A 20007-nucleotide genomic window follows, 5' to 3' on the forward strand; every position below is an offset into this window, starting at 1 on the left:
AAACATCTCCTAGCATTACCATCGTATATTCGAAAACATTGTGCATAGTTTATACGATGATTGCTGCTATTACACAAATTTGCTAAAATTATCTTTACTCTACTTTCGAAAAACGATCGTTTACCTATCTCACCATTATTTCATGAATATATATATATATATATAGAACTTTGATGGTATCAGTGTGAACCAGATAACAATCTTGTGAAAAATTTTGGAAAATTTTTAGAAAAAATGCAAGAGAATTTATAAAATGTTAGAATAATTTATATATATATATATATATATATATGAGAAACGTGGATTTATTTATACCTTGAGCAGAAACGAGTTGATCCATTTTGTAAAAGTTTTTTTCTGGATGTGCAAGCGTTCCTCTTGCAGAGCCTTGATACGGCCCTGCTCGAACTTGAGAACGTCCTCCCTCTGAGTCATTCTCCTCTGGATTTGATGGCCGGCCCTGTATCTGTCGATCCGCGCTGGCGGGTATACTGGGCAGCTGGCGATGTAGCTGTTGATCCTAGATTCGGGTGCGCCGCCGGGCCCAGCGCCGGGCTCATACTGCGCCCCTGCAAACAAAAATGTTTTTTTTTATCTTCAATAACATATTTTTTTTTGTTTATTAATAATAAACAAAAATTGTTTGGAGATTTTGCGTAATTTGAAATAGGTTTTGTCAATTATTTACGGATGAATTTTTGTGGGAATACAAGTGAAGAGTTTTCTCTTCGAGGGTGCTTTTGGTAGGATAGTCAAACATCCGTTGCGACAAACCCTGAAAAACTTCGAAATTTTCCCCTCTTCAGTTTCGTTTCCTTTGGACGATCTCTGCGAAAGAAAGCGTGAAGCGTAAACACCGGATGTGTATGCCGACATATGACACGCGGACCACGATTGCTTCAGCTTGCGACTTATATCGGTGTGGCAGACACCCAGTGCTATCAATTTTAATAGACTCGAGAGATCCTATTTTCCTTCGCGCGCTTAGAAGTTCGGTCGAAATAATAAACTCCAACGATGATTGCTGGTAGTTTAGATAAAAACTAATAAAATGAAACGTTTGAAAACAATAAAAAAAAGTAACTAGGCAAAATTTCCAATGAAATTAAAAACCATTTAAAATAACAATCGACACCATTTTTCTGAGAGACTCAAAAATTGCAGGAATAACGTAATTACTGATCCAAATGCAATATATAGTGTAATGTTTAATGGTTCAACTAAAATATGTTATATGATTTTTCAGATTGATCGTATACATATATATATATATATATAAAGGGGGAATCAGAAGCCAGTGGTTTGCTGGTAGTGGAGTAGTGTTGTGCTTATACACTGGAACGATATAAACTGGTTTGGAAAATAGAATCGTGCTCTTATCGGGGACGGATTATCCGTGGAGGCAGGCCAAGGTGGGATTATTCGTCCCCTGAGACGTTATAACCGTGGACAATACAGTGGTACAGAGTCAATTTACTGTTTGTCTCGATTTATTCGCTCGTTCATCCGTTTAAGTAAAATTACCATCCACCCACGAGACTCCCAAAAGATACTAATTCTCGAGACAAATTTAACCAACAAACGTGTAATATCATTTCTCAATATTTCCTCGTCGCCTAAGCACAATATCGTTTACCATGCAATTTTTCTTTTTGTTTTTATTTTTTCATGTGTCTAGTGAGGTTAGCCACATCCCGGTGTCGGTATTGGGTTTATACTCGAGAGATGTGAGAAAAAGACACGATGCGTGCACAAATATGAGCTTACACTTGGTTGACGCACCGGTAGCATTTTCCCACAGTAAATAAAAGTTCTGTTAAAAAAACAAAAATAATAATAGTAGCTTTTCAAATTTTTCTTTACAAACAAACCAATCCAAATGATTATTTTTATTAGTATTTGTTAATTAAGAGGAACAGCGAAAAGTTTAAAAATTGAATTTCTGTTCGATATGAAAAATAAACACACTATTCGTACATTTATAAATATGAACTTATGTATAGTTGATTAACGAATCTGTAGCATTTTCCTACAGTAAATAAAAATCTCTTTATCAAGAAGAAAAAAAGGACGAAAAATAGTGACTTTTTAATTTTTTACAAACAAACCAATCCAAGTGATTATTGTTATTGGTAGTGGCTAATGAAGAGGAAGAGCGAGCAGTTTGAAAGATTGAAAGCTTCAAGGGTTTGGCCTTATTGGTGTGGACAATGCTATCGCACGGAGGCAATTTAGCGCGTGTCCAAGTTTATTCGAGCGTCCGTCATCCTCTTAAGGTCGAAAGAAGGTTATGACGGATGCCAATGGATGTTGACAATAATCTCGCAGAGTCATTCTGCAGCAAGAAACGTGGCTGATCTCTTCTCGAGAGAACCACGCTCATCAGCTTCGTCCTTTGCACTTGTTCTTCTTACCCCCCCCCCCCCCCCCCCCTCCTATCCTGTGGTCCCACTCGCGCGTGTGCATTGTACGTGTTTTCTCCAACTTCGCAATTCACCTCACTTTTCTCCGTATCCTCACACCACTTTACTCCCAATTGCACTCTCGAACGCATTTGCACGTGCATCCACATTTTGCAAAAACTACCATCAAATTATCATAACAATCCCCTTAATGTACTTTGTAAAGCTTTATTAGCTTATAAATCTTCATCGATAATTTCTTGGAAAGGCAAAACAGTGTATCGTAGAAATTATTCGTAAATTTTATTTTTGGGGACTTTGTAGATTTTGTGTAGAAATGATTTTTAGATGAAATAAAATTGTAAGGTAAAGACACTTGACTCCTGATTCGAAACATTTAAAATTAGCATCACAGAAATTACCATACAATCCTCTTAATGTATTTTGCAAAGCTTTATTAGCTTATAAATCTTCATATATAAATTCTTGAAATGATAAAAAAAAAAGTTTATTATAGAAAATAATCGCAAGTTATAATTTGGAAGGACTCTGTAAATTTTGTAATGAACGAATTATTGCACAAAAGTAGATTATATCGCAAAAATACTTGACTCGCGATATAAAATATATCACTGTGTTCAATCGATTCGAAGAAAGGTCAAGCGCGGGAGCAAAATACGTTGCTTTTGTTACTCTCTATGCAACGGTGGTGCAAAAAAATTGTCGCTAAAAAATTCGTGTCCCAAGGTCCGAAAGCTACGCGCTAATAATAATACCAAACCAAGGCTTTCCTTCGCAAATTATTCCTTTTGCATTGCGAATAATTCAAGTTACAAGGTCGATCTAAAAAGATCCAGTGATATCATCGCTCGCTTGCAGCGTTCCCTAATCTTTCAAAAATTTTGTATTGGAATTTTCAAGGAATTCTTACGCTTCGCCCAACGCTCATTGCAAATTTACATTTCTAAAGAATGACGATTTTTTCTTATTATTAGCAAATTGCTAATTTCGTACCCGACAAATAATTTCGGTTCGAACGAATCGCGCCTTCTCGGTTGAAATGCAGAGAGCGAAAGTAAAACGTAATATTATTTCAGATAAGAGAACCAATGATAAAGTGCTATCTATTGATTTTCTTTCACGGTGATTCAGATAAGTTGAGTGCAAGAAACGTTAAACGACTACCGTAAGTAACAAATTCTTATTTAGTTTAATGCAGGAGTTAATAAATTGTTGTGAAATTATTCACATGACTCAGCGAACGTCCCACGTATATTGTTGATATTTTTGTGATAAAATATATAAGGACTTTGGAAAATAATTAATATTCAAATGTAAATAACACGAGAGACGAGATACATTTTTCGTAAGGGTTTGCTTAATCGAGTATAATGAATTCAAAAGGATGAATAAACACTTTTGGAAAGAGTAACAGATAAGAGAAGAAATCTGTTAGTAAGTAAACATGGAATACTAAACACACCAAAGTCAATATCCGGTACGTGCACGAGGCTCCTTACTGGAAAATGAAATCATCGAAATACGTGGAAACTTCAAATGATGTAGGTAGTTAAAATAAATTAACTTATATCTATATGAAAGAAAATTATCAAAGGCTAAGAAAAATCAAGGTTTTCTCTCTCGTTTATATTTATATATAGCTAAGAAAAATCATTGAAAAGCAGTGATAAATCATTGTTACACCTACAGTATCTAAGAATAAAAAATTTTACTGAACAATGAAATGATAGAAATACAAGGAAACTTCAAATGATATACTTGAGATAAATCAATCAATAACTAAGATATATCTAGATTTCTTTCTTTTGTTAACATATATATATATATATATATACCTAATGTACATAAGAAAATAAATTGAAAATCAATAATAAATCAACTATGTTATACCTATAATACCAATCTGTAACAAGTTATGTATCAAATATGGAAAAACAGATATACAATAACGAATTCATTGTTGGCTGATATAATCTCCGTTAACCACACGATACTGAACACGTAATACAATACGTTAAACACTACAGATATTCGAAATATTTATAAGATACCTATGGTGGTATTTATAAACTAGTGATACAGCTAACAAGGCAAAATAGCTTGTATGATGAAATTTACAGGAATGGAATCGTTAAGTAACATATTGTAAGGCTTTACGTTCATTCCTTTATGCAATCATTAAGTATTGGACGTTTAATGATCAGGCAGCTGGTAAATAGAGTTTGGGAGTGGTTAAATGCCACGACTGTATATATATGTACATATACAGGTATATATTATATATAAATATATAACAGGCTTGAAAATATTGATGAGAAATCAAAGGCTAATTGCAAAGAGTAGGAAAAAATAATTGTTGCTCGTTAAATTCTGAGATAGGACGACACGCATTGTATAATATGTAGTGGTTGAATGTTCGAGATAATGGGAAGAGGATGTAAACGAAAGTCATTTATCTAAAGCATTAATACACTTACGTGTAAATATAAATTGCATATAACAAGTTAGAAAATATTCGCACAATCACAAAAACTATAATTGCAGATAAAAAAAATCATTGAGTATTGGAGGTTAAAATGGGAAGATACACATTGCATAATACGTAGATAATGGGAGGAGGATGTAAACAAAATTCACATGTGTTAAATAATAATACATACACATATATATATATAACAAGCTAAAAAATATTTGTAGAAGCTGAAAAATGAATTACAGACTACAAGAAAAAAAAAAACAATACTTGAAAGTTAAACATTAAAATAGGGAAATACGCGTAGCACAATAATACGTATAGTAGTTGAACGTTGGAGATAGAGAGGAAGGAGGATGTAAGCGAGGTGAAGTCATTGGTGTAAGGTAACGATACACCCACAGGTGAGCAAAAGGCTAAAACAGTCGAGTGGAATGAAGTGAGCAAGTAGGAGCGAAGCGGACCCTGTCCGAACGCCGGCTGACAGGCTTGATTCGACTTTACGAGAGCTTAAATCTCACTCGCTGTCTCGCCAATCGCTTTTCGCAAAGTGTACGTTCAATAACATTCGTTTAAATGCACGAGCTTCACGCTTCGCGGATTCGCGCCGCAGCTGACGTGCAACGACGAGAGGGAAGCACGAAAGTCAAATAACTCCGCGCCGTGAATTTCAGTATTTCACGAAGCACGGTAGCGAGCAAACACCGACCATAAATCACGTGTGCCAATCATCATCAAGAGACCTTGAAATTATCGAAATTTCATCAATATTTTCATCAATGATACATCTTTAAACCCGCGTCGATGTATTTGAAATAATTTTGCAAACATTTATTTACGAGTATTCGTAACCTTCATTGGCTTAATTATATATATTTACAAAAAACTAAATATATATATATATATATATAGCATATAAAAATTAAATTATATTAACCAGTGTTCGAAAGCTCGGTGATTAATTATATATTATTCTGCGGTAGAAAAAGTTAATTTATAGAATAATAATAAAAAAAAATATATATATACAATTATCCAGTGAGCAATTTAGCAGGAGGAGAAGGTTAGGTGGTTGAATTATGTATTAAATGTAGGTGCATCAGGATCGATGTTGCTTCTGCAGGGAGCACCGAGCAAGGAACTACGGCCCGAAGGTGAAATAATTGCTGCGTTGGCCGTAAATGTTGAATTATGTTCCGGTAAAGTATGAGCTTTCCACGCATCAAGAAGAAATAGTGTTGCAATAACACACGTGGCAGCAGCGGCTCTTCGTTAACGTAACGGCGGTTCGTCAACGGAAATTAAAGTCACCCATTCTACGTCGAACCAATAAACAGGCCGTTTGGTTTTACCGAGGAGCAAAAAGCTGCGGGAGAAAACAACTCCTTTGGCATTCGGCTCTGATAAACCGCTACTTCTATCGGCACAGAAACAGAAACATGCTACGATCCTCCTGTGGGATACAATCGCCCACAATTATCGAATTACGCTCCAGCACTTGTGTGCTGCGCTCTTTAACTCTCCGCGCTCTTTATGAAACAATTGCGAACCATAAAAACTAACAGTTTTTCCAATTCCGAAACAAGCATCCAATTATTGCATAATCGATTATTTTCTGTCTTTTCAAGTCCGTTTTAGTTGTTGGTCTAACGGGATTAGTGGAATTGGATGTTTGAAAAATTGCGAAACTTTTTTATTTTTCTGTAGTGGGTGTTAAATCCTGTAGAATAAGATCTCATAATTTTCGAATTATTCTGCAACAGCTGTACTCTTAACTCTTCGCTCTTTACGAAACAATTGAACCATAAGACCTAACAGTTTTTTGAATTCCGAAACAAGCATCCAATTATTTTATAATCAATTATTTCTACGTTTTCAGTCCATTTCAGCTGTTCGTGCATAACGGGACTATTGGAATTAAGAGATGTTTGAAAAATTGCGAAACTTTTTTAATGCTTTCATAGTTTTTGTATCATTGATTTTGTTTTTATGTAGTGGGTGTTAAATCCTGTGGGATAAAATCTCATAATTTAAGTATCACTCTGCAGCAGTTCCCTATTTATGAAACAATTGAACCATAAAAACGAACATTTTTTCAAATTCCGAAACAAGCATCCAATTATTTTATAATCAATTATTTCTACGTTTTCAGTCCATTTCAGCTGTTCGTGCATAACGGGACTATGGGAATGAAGAGACGTTTGAAAAATAGCGAAGCTTTTCTAAGAATTGATAAATAAATACTTTCTCGTTTGCTGCAGGTTATATGCTTTCACAGTTTTTCTACAACATATTTATTACTATACAGAGTAGGGTGTTAGATAATAATAGAGGTAGTTTCTTGAGAAGAATTCCTTTTAGGGTTTAAGAAGGAAAAAGAACACTGTGCGCCTTCGCGATAATTTATTTCATAATCTTGGAGAGTCTGCATTCGTGAAAGTCTGACTTGGAAAGTGAAGTAATACACCACAGATGTAATAGTATTTATAATATATAGCAATGCGAGGTTTATCATTTGCACTAGCAAGTGGCATGGAATGTAATTAAGATTACGATCCTGACTCACTGTAATTGCAATTATATGCTCAAGTCACTATAAAAACAATGTAAAAACACATAAAGCTGTAAAAACATTATTTGACCATTAAATAAAAAATATATGAATTAACTTTCACTAAAAAACAACAATTTTTTCACATCCATTTTAAAACCAACACATGAAAACATCAACGTGTATTCTTATCAGAAACGCAATACCATTAACTTGTACAACTATCACATTGCATATACATACGGTTACTCATCAACGCGTTGGAAAAACGAAGCATCAAATTTTATATACGCAACTGAGATAAAATTAATTATACACTGCGTCCTATTTGCACACCAATGTAAAATTATACAAAAAAAAACAACTAAACTAACATAAATCAACATTGAAAATAAGAAAATTAAAAATTTAATTGCTATAATTTTCAAATTATCAAGTGCAAATATCAATTGTGATAAGAATTTATTATAAGAGTATCACAGAGACACTTTGAAATATCCTCCAAAGTATGAAAAAAATTAAAGCTTTACGTCGACGCCTATGGGGTGAGTAGGCAGGCTGGCGGCGAGTGAAATTAGTTGCGTGTGGGGAATAGAGTAGAGACTGGTAGAATGTAGCTGAGCGTTAGTGGGTCTGTTTGAAAAGCGTGCCAATGAGTGCGCGAGTTTGTAGCGTGGGGCAATGACAAGCAGGTAACATCGCAGCTTCGATTAGAGCATTTAACTAGCGACGATACACGGAGTTTCCAGTTCCCAGCCCTGCGAGAGGACTTGTAAGCGTGTAATGCGATTATAACACTCTATGTACGAGAGTAGTGAATTCCTCGAGCGTGGCGAGTCATCCTTCGTCTTGTACTTGTCAAACGACTGACACGACGCTTCGGGAAATAACAACTTCGCCAACCTGATTGGCCATTTTCACAATTACCCGGATCCTCCAGCATTTTGCATTTCACTTTATCTCCTCCCATCATTCGAAACTAACCATCTACGCCCTTTTCACAACAATCAATTATGAAGATCAACATCCACTCTGTCTTTCTTACACTGACTACTAACTGGTATTCAGTATGTATACTTTCAAAAATAAAAGTTTGTATGCAATTACAGGAATTTTCAGTATTTATATAGGACTTTGTTGACGATTACCTGTCGACACTATAACGATGTACGTTCTTTTTCTGAAAATCAATTATAATGTTTGATATGTGGTGCCTTTTTTGTGTTAGCTAGTATCTGATACTGTCGAAATTAAAGTTTCTGTGCAATTGTAGGAATTTTTAGAATTTCTATCTGACTTTATTAATTCTTATCAGTCGACGCTAACGATCTACGCCCTTTTTCCAAAAATCAATGATAATGTTTGATATTCAGTCTCTTCAATACTCGCAAATTATTAAGATTAACATTTCCTACACAATTACAGGATTTTTTTGTATTTTACACTAGACTATATCTTTCATTATTCTAAAGCAATTGGCTACGTTCTTTTCTTACTGATCAATCAAAGCTCGACTCTGCATCTTATACCATACACACACACTTGTGTATGTGATGGTATAAAATACCCTATGAACGTTTTAAGGCGTTCTCAATTAGATCCAATGATTCGTGCAATTTTTAATAATAAGTATCGAAATGTTTGCTTTGATTAATCTAGTATGAAAAGATTTAATTAACGCAAGAATTTAATGTATAAAAACGTGGGAAGCTCTGGTGCTTAAAAAAAGTGAAATATCTCGTTTGGCTTATAAACCAGATAAGTACATCCGTGATTGTAGGAGTTCACAACAGAGCCGTTTATTGTATTTTCTAAACAGATTTGCCTACTTTTGTTAAATTTTATTAAACTTCACATTTTTTAAACATAAACCACGTACTCGAAAATCTAATTTTTCTGTTGTTAGAAACTTTAGTTTTCTCAAGTTATTCGGATGGAATAAAAGAGCCTTATGCGCATGCAGACAGGTGCAGTTATCGCCAGATTAGCACTAGCACTAAATAAATACCAAGCAAGATTAGCGTTGGTCGTGTTAAAACTACGATTCCTCGTGGTTAAAAATTTTACAAAATACTTTTACACAGGATAACACGAATTGTTTAATTTATCAAGAATAAAACTAATACTCGAGTATTTGTGAGGTGAATGAACTATTCGAAGATTCATCTATATACCATTACTGTGTCACGTGACCCAAACAAAAATATAGGATTCTATGAATGAACGTATAACGACATCCGGAAATAAAGTCTTTGACTCTCACAATATTCAGCTTCGCTGTTTCAACGTCACATTGCAAACAAACGGTCGAAAATATACGATTCCTCGTGATCAAAAATTCTACAAAATACTTTTACACGGGACAACGCAAAATTGTTTAATTCATCAAGAAATAAACTATAAAGCGAGTTGGGTGAGGTCAATGAACTTTTCGAAATTGATCTACTATTGCCGTATATCACGTGACCCAAACAAAAATATATTGTTCCATGAATGAGAGAATATATAACGACATCCGGAAATAAAGTCTTTGACTTTTACAATGGTCGGTTTTACTGTCAAAGTCACACTGCAAACAAATTGTTCAAACGGATCGGATAAGCGACGACATCTAAACCAACAAATAACGCGAAGCTTCAATTAAGTTAACAACTAATTAAGGCTAGAGTAGTCATTTCGCATTGAAAAATTGACACCAAGTGACCTTCGTTTTCAATAACACGTACACCGTAACAATAAATAATTTCAATTTTCACTCGAAGAACTTTGCAAACTGGAATAATCACTTTCGACTAATTTTAGAATCGTTGAAAAATTCAGATTCTGCTTAAAAACATAGCAGGGTTAACAATATTAAACGAGAAGTGATATAAATACCATTGTAATGTTCCATGGCGAGTTATTTCACGTTTGGAAGAACACTTTTGGCACAAAATTACGAGGTAGGAGTCATTTTGCAAATGACTCGGTTATAGCATCGACGAATGGTGACACCCAACTGATTCAGTTGGACGATCGACGAGCACTGTTGAGACGGACAGGACTCTTATCGCACACAGCGGCGCTGCGTGTGTGTGTGTGCGCGTTCTGTTTAGCCCAACGCTTCTATTATGTAGAGCAAAGAGCACCTTTAAGTGTGTGCGAATGTTTTCCATAGGCGTAGAGTGTACACTGCTCTTGGGTTGCATCTTCTAGCGAATGGAAACTTGTTATATGTATTTATATCTTGACATTTTATATATATATATATATATATATGTGTGTGTTTTAATTTTGGCATTAGATGAAACTCTTTATAAGTGGCAAATAAATAGCATTTTTAATGGAAATAATAAAAGTATTCCAAAGAAGTAATTCCTATTGTAACTGTAATTATGTTATTATATATATATATATATATATATATATAATGTAACTATATAAATACCGATATAAATACACTGTAAATTATCTAGAACTATCGAGGATCAATTCCAGTAATTAATGTTTGCTTTTGAAGTTAAATAAAGGTTTGGTGATATAGCGACAATGTTGAAACGCAGCCACATTCGTAATGTACACCGAATAGTAGTACTTAGACATCTTTGATCTAATCTAAAAAGCGTGCTGCTAAGAAGATAATTGTATAATGTTTTGCAAACGCTGACACCTACAGGCTATAAGCGGCGTTTAAACTATATATATATACGGATTTAGGAATATATGTAACACAGTGCCTCCAGCTCTCAAATACCTTGCATTTCGTATTTGATTATATCCTTGCATTAACTAATTACGCATTTCAACACGTCGAACACGTGTATCTGATCCGATTTTTGACATTATCTCGCTTCGATTAATGCCTTAATAATCTTGTAATCAATCCGATGAGATTTAATTATTGAAAAATATTAAACGATCTTTTAAACAATTACCAAGGTTTACTTGATATCGAATACTGTAAATCTGTTTGTAGTCTATTAGAAATCTCTTTGAAATGTATTATTATTCCAGTAAATCTCACAAGAGTCGAACCAAGTTTCGTAGAATTTTAATCTTATCAAAATTCAATCTTTTAATTAACTTTAATTTTGTCCCATCTTTCAATTTGCATATATATATATAGTTTCATGGAAGCTTGGTTTCGAATGTAACGATTTCACGGTACAAGAGTATTTTCTACGGAAAACTTGATTACAGAATTTAGTTCGCGGAAGGTAAATTCAGATTTAGAGTTGTTGATTTCATAATTCGTGCAAGTGGAACTGGCGAGACTGGTTCCCTTGAAGCGTCAGATCCTTCCAAAGATATCTTTATGTTAAGTGTTAGTTGTCCAAAGGAATTGCACGAACGCTTCGGGCTTTGAAGTTCCATCGGAGTTCTCTGATCGTAAATACAACGTTGATCAGCAAACTTATAGAAATTTCAACTTACACTAAATATTACAGTAAATTGTATTAACTGAGACTAAAATTGGGTAAATGAAAGTCAAAGTAAATTGGAAGAACCGAGTAAGAATTAAAATTTATAAAATAGAAATATTCTTCTGAAGCAAAATTGATCAAATTAATTTATTATTTGAGAGTTATCGTGTGATTGTGATAACCGAAGAGGACTGTCGTATCATTTTATTAACCGAAAAGAAAATTGGTAGAACTGGGTAAGAAATAAAAAATATAAAATATAAGTATACTGTTCTGAAGGAAAAGGTAATCAAAGTAATTTTTTGAAAATTATCCTGAGCCTGAGATTGCGATGCAAGAAAACTAATTATGTCATTTTATTAACTAAAAAAAATCTGTAAATGGAAAACAAAGTAAATTGGAGAACTCTGAGTAAGAATAAAAATGTAGAAAATAGAAATATTTTTCTGAAGGAAAATTAACCAAAGTAATTTATTTTTCGAGGGTTATCATGAGGCTGAGGTTGCAATTGAAGAGGAGTGTGTTCGTGTCATATAATTTCCAAGATAATGAGGCTTTCGGTTTGGCTGTGACGTCATCACGGCTAGTATAAGCTGAATTCTCTCTTGAACGTCCTACCGACTCGCTCAAGGCTGTTGGTGGATAATCTCCGCTTCTCTTCCGCGATCAGAGTACCCAGCAAGCATCCAGTCTCGACTCTCGAGTCCATTCACTCTTACTCATTACTATTCTTCCCTCGGAAACCAGATACCACGCTAGACGCGCTCCCAACTTACTTCATCGTGTCCTTTTACTGACCTCAGATAGTATACACTCTTAATCGTGAAAGTTTAAGCACTAACTGTGCTATCCAACAATCAACTTTAGTTCTCACCACTAAGTTTCCTTCCCTTTTATATACCATTCAGCCTTTTAATTCCTACTCTCATTGTAAGCTTACCACACACATATACAAACTGTATTTCTTACTGACCTTGAGCAATTATATATAGACAAGAATATGATTTTTACAATTTTATATTTGCATCAGATTTCTTTTACAAATTTGAAATATTTGCAGTAACAGAGATTATAGTGAATTAAAAAAACTAGAATATTTATTAATTTAATTATTTTACAGTAAAAATGCTTTTTTACGATGTAATAAGAAACAAATAAACACACGTTGGTGTTATTTCTTTTGATGCACATATGTCGGAGGATGGTTTGTAAAGCCTACCACGTGGTCCCATTGGTGAACATCTGGATATTGATGATTTGTAAATATTATATGTATATATATATATATATAGGAAGACGAAGAAAATTAAACTTCGTGAATCGAAAGACTTTCTTTCATCGAGATCTCGTGTTCGAACGGTCATTAATGTCGAAGGAAGCACGCTATTATACCGGAAACACGGTGAATGCACTAATACGAGAACAATATAATGGCATGGGTAGGTACTCGAATCCATAAAAATGAGTTCAAACGTTTCATTAGAGCACGTAGCCTCCACTTACCATACGCGCGCGCACTCGCGGACTTCGCGAGTATAATACTAATATTATTAATTATCACTAATTAATAACCCAATTCCCATGCAATATTCACACTTACCAATTTTTCAAAGCTATATATACATAAATATACATGTATTATGGGGAAAAAAATAGCTTAGAGGCAACTCTATTATAAACACAATATTTCTCAACACTTCTTATCCATCAATATTTCATATAAATCATCCAATAACTCATTCCTAACTGTATCATGCATTTTGTAAATAAAAATCATTCTAACACCGAATAAACAATTATATACGTGTTCGAACAAAAGCCTACAGTGTAATTTATTTCTCCAGAAACATGTACCAACTCTTAGGTGTATTTTAAATGGCACGATGTTTCAGATTACGAATGTAAATCAACTTTGTCTGTACTAAAGGACCGACTTAGGTGTACAAAGTGAGAATAATCAGAACACGAATCCACCGACGTACCATACGTACTTTTCGAGTAATACTAATATTATTAATTACCACTAATTAATCATTTAAATCCCTGTGCTTATAATACTCATACTTATTAATTTTTTCTAACTATATATATATATATATATATACAGAAATATACATGTATTATGTAAAAAAAAGCTTAGGTCTAACTCTATTATAAATACAATATTTCTAAACATCTCTTATCCATCAATATTTCATCTAAATCATCCAATAACTCATTCGAAACAGAATTATATATTTGGTAAATGAAAATCATTCTAACACTGAATATATAATTATATACATGGTCGAACAAAAGCCTACACTGTAATATATTTCTCAAGATACATGTAGCAGCTCTTAGGTGTATTTTAAATGGCACGATGTTTCGGATTACGAATGTAAATCAATTTTGTCTGTATAGCGGAGGACCGACCTTGGTGTACGAATTGAGAATAATTTAGCAAAGTGTTGTTGGTTGGTCTGGAATTAATTCGCATAGCGAAAGAGAAACAAAATCGGTTCGCGTTGTCTGGCAATTTTTAGAGGCTTGGCGAGCGAGCGGGGTAGATAAAAATCATCGAAAAATGATGACACCGCAGCTGAGAAACCGTTCGATTACAGCAACGTGGCAAACACAGTTGTGCAAATTCCTCTAACGGGACGACGTCTTTGGTGGAGAACGTTCGACCTGGCCATTGTGTTGCCAGGAAGCTCAAAATCATACCGGAAATACGGTGAGCGATTCGAGAGAGAAATCAACACGGCTCTCTGTATATATATAGTTGTACTTTAGAGAGAGAGAGAGAGAGAGAAAGTAAATTAAAAGGCACGTGTTTACAAAGGTCGTCTAGAACCCCGAAAACTGATTATACGTGGCAGTCACGTTCTATTGAAATTAATAGAAAAAATGTGTGTTAAAATATACGTGAGCAAAATTGTACCCAACGAATTTTTATCGCTATATGCCAAAAACACTATTAAAAATTACAACGTGTACACTGCTAAAATGTACACACAACTCTTAGCCACAGCCATTTCGCAGATAACGCTATATTTAACAGGACGTGTACACCATAACGGTTATTTCTACTTGGCAAACTCTGTATATACATAAATGTTTCATGTTGACGAGATGTTTAACAAGTATCTATTAATCATTAATTATTGCACACGAGAACACTCGGTGTTTTCGAGCTTTACAAAAATATGTGATTAATGAATAGTGGGTTGTAATTCGTAATGTTTATTTAGAAATGCAGGGTGGGTGTGGATTTTGCTGGGGGAATTAAATAATTTTGAATATAATTTAGAAAATATAAATTGAAGCAATAGTTAGTTGTTAAATATTCTACACATGAATCAAGAACACTCGACATTTTGAAATTTGAAAAAAAAAAGGTGACTGATGGAACATAACAAATTTAGAAATATTATAACGTAAATGTGATAGATTATGCAAGGATTATGTATGGAAATAACGTGTTAATATGGAAAAATCGATATTCGTTGAGCAAATAATGTTGAGGGGGGGGGGGGGCGTAGAGAGGTGACGAGATAAAAATGTGTATCGAGGGTTCTTAGCTTTGGAATTTAGCTAGATGACGACACGTTTATATTTAAACGTGCACTGCTGCTCCATGTGACAATAGATAGGAGATATATAGATGAGGTCTCTCGGTAGACACACACTTGTTGCTAGTATTGCTTCCGAAACTACGTCAGTTTCGTCATGCCGAGTAGCACAATGTGCCGAGGAATCATTCGGATGACAAACAGGGAAAGTTGCCATTTCCTAATCGAACCACAATGAAAACGTGAATTTTTCTTCAACTTTTCTCGTTAAATGGGAACATCTGGATTTTTCGATACAACGATTTGATTTATCAGTCGACTGAACGTGTGCCAATAATTTACTAGAAATTCGCAAGGATTTTCTTTTTAGGCATTACTCAAGATTATCCTTAAATTCGTTTAATTGATAAGGAATTAGTTAGATCTTTTTTACTAGCTGGTCTGTCTGGTATGATTTATGTTAAATAAATCAGTATCTTCGTAATTTAAAAAAATTATTGGTCCTAGAAAAAGGGGAATATTTTTAACGTGTTTACACTTGCTCTTTAATCAATTTTGTATTCGTTGTAATATATTTATGGCTAGTATTCATTATGTGTCTCTTAAATAATCTTCTAGTTTTGAAAAAAATGTGATTTATCACAGTCAAAATAGGTTTGCCGACACACCCGCTGGAATTTGCTGAAAAATTTAATTTCTCTTTTATAAGAACATCAATTTGCAATTATTTATTCGGAATTTGATTTTGTCGAATTGCTATCTTGATTTATGAGTATCTAGGAATATGTACTTTGATACTCGTAAAAGTGAGCAACGACTTGTTGCACTTTCAGAACACATGTGTTAGTGTACTTGAAGTTATTTTATTAATACAGACCAGAAAAACGTGTATATATGTATACATACTATATTTATCTACATTATTGATTAAAATAGAATACCTTTAATATATATATATATATAATGAAACAAATGTAATATTGACAAAAATAATTCTTAGAAATATTATTTCAGTCACAATTCCACGAATCAGTCAGTTACTCCATTAATCGTAAGTACTTTTATCTAACCTTATCAATACATTCTTAACGCTATAAAAATATATTGGTACAGTTTTTATCTTCCGTTTATCTAAAGAATGTATAGAACAGGAGAAAACTTTACGAATATTTTTGAAATCGTTGCTCTCTAGGTGTACCTCATTCATGAAACATACTATATTATATTTATGTCACACACTATACACAAATTAATTTAAAAGAACTAATTTGCATGCATGAACTTTTTAAATAAAACCTGATGCAATTGGAGATTTATTAAATAATTATAAGAAAGTCTCTACAGGAATGTTTTTAAAATTGTTCTCTATGCTTGTATATTATTCGCGAAAAATATTATACTATATTTATCAAGGGAGACTATGACAACTAATTTTAAAGGATCGATGTTCACACATCGCGACAATTTCAAAAAAATTCGATACACGTTGGATTTGATTGAAAACTTTTGAGAATGTTGACCGTTTGAATCGAGTTTACGATTACGACGTAATGTCAGTAATTCGTGATTACAGGCTAGTTCTTTCCAGCACATCGTAAAACGTCTAGCAGCTTGTAAAATGATTTAGATCTTCGCTCGCTTCTGTCGTCAAATTAAAACTATTCGCTTTACGACGTAGTAACCTTGGCTATTTTTCGAATGGCAACGGAACGCGGAACGAGGGAGCAAAAGGAAGAAACAAAGGACGAGGGAACGAACGAACGACAACTGTTGGAGCAACCCCCTGGGTCCGCAATCACGGAGGCACAATTACTTGGAGAAATCAAATTTATCACAGCAGAAACGTTGATTTATGGCACGCAACGCCTCGAATGCAAGCCGTGAAAACTACTACCATCGCCAAACAGACGTCAAATAATATATATATATATATATATATAAATATACTTATACTTATACTTCCCACCTGTGAAATATCAATTTATAACGAAAAGAATGTAACGCGATGAGTCCTAAAATTAATTATACAACAAATAAAATCTTCTTGAATTTTTTCTAATTTTATTCACCACACCAATTACTCGTAAATTTTCCCAATGTAATCATTAATTACCATGGTTGGCCTGGAGCCTTGACACGCTCGGCTTGTGGTAATTTTTCAGAAAAACGAAGAAAGATCATTAATCCTACGCCTTACGAGGAGAACTATTCTCATCCTAGATATACGAGCAATGGAATGTTGCAAATGGAAAAAAGTATCTCAAACTGCAACAAGTTTTTCTTAAGATATTACGTCATTCGGAATGGGGATAGTATTGGAAAAAATAAGCTGTTAAAACTTTATTATTGTTCGGATGAGAAAGCCACTTGGGACGATAATTAATTGCACGGCTTACCAGGAAAATTATTTTCATATTGGATATACGAGTAATGGAATATTGTAATGGAAGAAGGTACCTTATAAACTGCAAAATGTTTTCCTTTAAGCTATCACGTCATTCAGGAGGGGGATAGGATTAGACAAAATAAGCTGTTAAATTTTTATTATTGTTCAGGTGCGAGAGACACTTCGAACGATCATTAATTGTCCACCCTTACAAGGAAAATGAGATTCATCTTGGATATACGAGAAATGGAATAATGATTGAAAACAGAATTTCAAATTGCAAGATATTTTTATAAAATTATGATGTCATTTAGAATGATCTTGTAGTGTTAGAAAGAATAATATCATTAAGGTACACCTTACAAGGAAAATTATTGTCACCTTAAATATACGAGCAATGGAAATAATGAAAAAAAATATCTCGCGACATGCAAGATATTTTCCTAATATTATTATCTCACCTCTAGAATGTGATCACAGTATTAGAAAAAAAATATTAAAACATTATTGTTCAGGTGCGAGAAACACTTGGGGCGTGTTACGTTAAATGCAATTTTATCGCGTTCTATTTTGCATTACTACGTCATTACAAGACGGTCACGTGATACATGCAGTTTTCAATGCCGACGCATTCTTATTCACCAAGATGTGACGTCACAATTGTTAATCGTGGCTTTGGAAGAAGGTGAACTAGGACGAAGCGCGATAAAAGCTATTCGGTTTCTTTAGATAGAAAAATATCTTATTACTTAAAAAACTACTGTATAATAACTCGCGCTATAAATAGCCACGGTGGTCAAGCGGAAATTATTTGACAAATCGTTAATTCATCGCCAATTAAATCGCATAATTAACGATACAAGTTTATACTTTGAAGCGCGATGCTCGCTACTTACAAATCCGTGTGATTCTTATCGGTAAATCGTGCAACGCGGCACGATTAAAATTGTCGAGTAATCAGTGATCTTTGGAGATCGATTTTAATTAAATTTACCAAATTTTCTGCAAAATTCAAAACTCGCCATATACGCGCAAAAAATCCTACATCTCCTTAACCGTAATAAATATCAATTCTTTTCATACAAAAATTTAGAAACTCCTTTATTGCATCAAGAATCAGAAAAATCTTGTAAAATATTGATACTCTCATAATTGCACATAAATAAATTTGTATATTCCAAACGTGAACTCTCTCAAGTGCCTCATCCTTGCGAGAAGTCGTGAAATGAACGGGGAGGTGGTTTCCACTCGTGGTTTAGTTTTAGAAGTGAATGGGAGACAGAAAAAGAAGCTGGATAATAAATCGTTTAACAAGACCGAGCGTCGACTGGTGAATGTAAATTATGCCAAGTTATTCCGGCGTGAAAATTTAATCAGCGCTAACGGAGTGCCGGGTACTGTCGATTAATTTGTCGTGGAATAAATTTGCGAAGATGTCGGCGGTGATAAGAGGAGCGTTGCTGAGTGGCCATAAGCGGAAATGGCCAAGAGAGGCAAGCGAGTCGATAGAAGCGCAAAACTCAGATTTCCCTGTGGAACTTTGCACTGTCGAGTTATATATATGTGTGTGTGTATGTATAGCGTTGCTACAAGAATTAAGTTGTAAGGTTAACATTCTCCGCACCCTTCTGCGTGACTCTTTCGAATAAAGTCATGATTCGTTGCTACAATCTCCAATACACTGTTGATTATTATATATATATATATATATATACATCATAGCTGCTCGGTATATTCCTTTTCAGCTACAAAGATTAGAATGCAAAGCCTAATTAGGCGAATATTGATGCGCGGAAATACCTGAAGCGGTATACACCAGCACGATATACACTTGCAACATGCAAATTAACCAAACTCCGACTGGAGATTTAATTAACTTTTCCTCTCTCAATTGGCACAACTTATATTTAACTTATAACATAACTAGTTTCAATTCTGGAATATTTCAAACCACGCTCGAGCAAAAACTCAGTCTGCATAGTTGGTACTCGAGCGAGGAATGTCCCAGGGTTCGAAATTGCACGAGTAAATCGAAGAGAGTGAAAAGTTTGACTTTTAATCAATTATGATTTTGATCGTGATTAGAGTCGATAGGCCACAGACGAAACCTTGCAAAGAACGAGCACAGAATTATCGACTAGCTTTTCTAAGAGTTCGATGTGTCTAGGTTGGTCTTATCTTTTGCAAGAAAGGACGTTACATTCGGTAAGCTCCTCT

The 20007-nt window shown here is 34.2% G+C and overlaps 1 protein-coding gene across 3 annotated transcripts in view; it reads right to left on the reverse strand.

The window, feature by feature from the left end:
* kst (spectrin beta chain, non-erythrocytic 5 kst) overlaps window positions 1–20007 on the reverse strand; it is a 69566-nt gene that overhangs the window by 35945 nt on the left and 13614 nt on the right. For 2 of the 3 annotated variants that reach the window (XM_066735700.1, XM_066735690.1), the window contains exons 1-2: window positions 10325–10454; window positions 316–569 (exon numbers count right to left, since the gene is read on the reverse strand). In XM_066735700.1, coding sequence (XP_066591797.1) covers window positions 316–569; window positions 10325–10340 — 270 coding nt within the window. In that variant the 5' untranslated portion in view covers window positions 10341–10454. Of the gene's footprint in view, window positions 1–315; window positions 570–10324; window positions 10455–20007 lie in introns of those variants that run through there. The other variant, XM_066735709.1, reaches the window with a different exon arrangement.

Source organism: Prorops nasuta, unplaced genomic scaffold, assembly GCF_024137725.1.
Source record: "Prorops nasuta isolate Cenicafe-Biocafe unplaced genomic scaffold, Cenicafe_Pnas_1.2 PNAS00002, whole genome shotgun sequence".
NCBI lineage: Eukaryota > Metazoa > Arthropoda > Insecta > Hymenoptera > Bethylidae > Prorops > Prorops nasuta.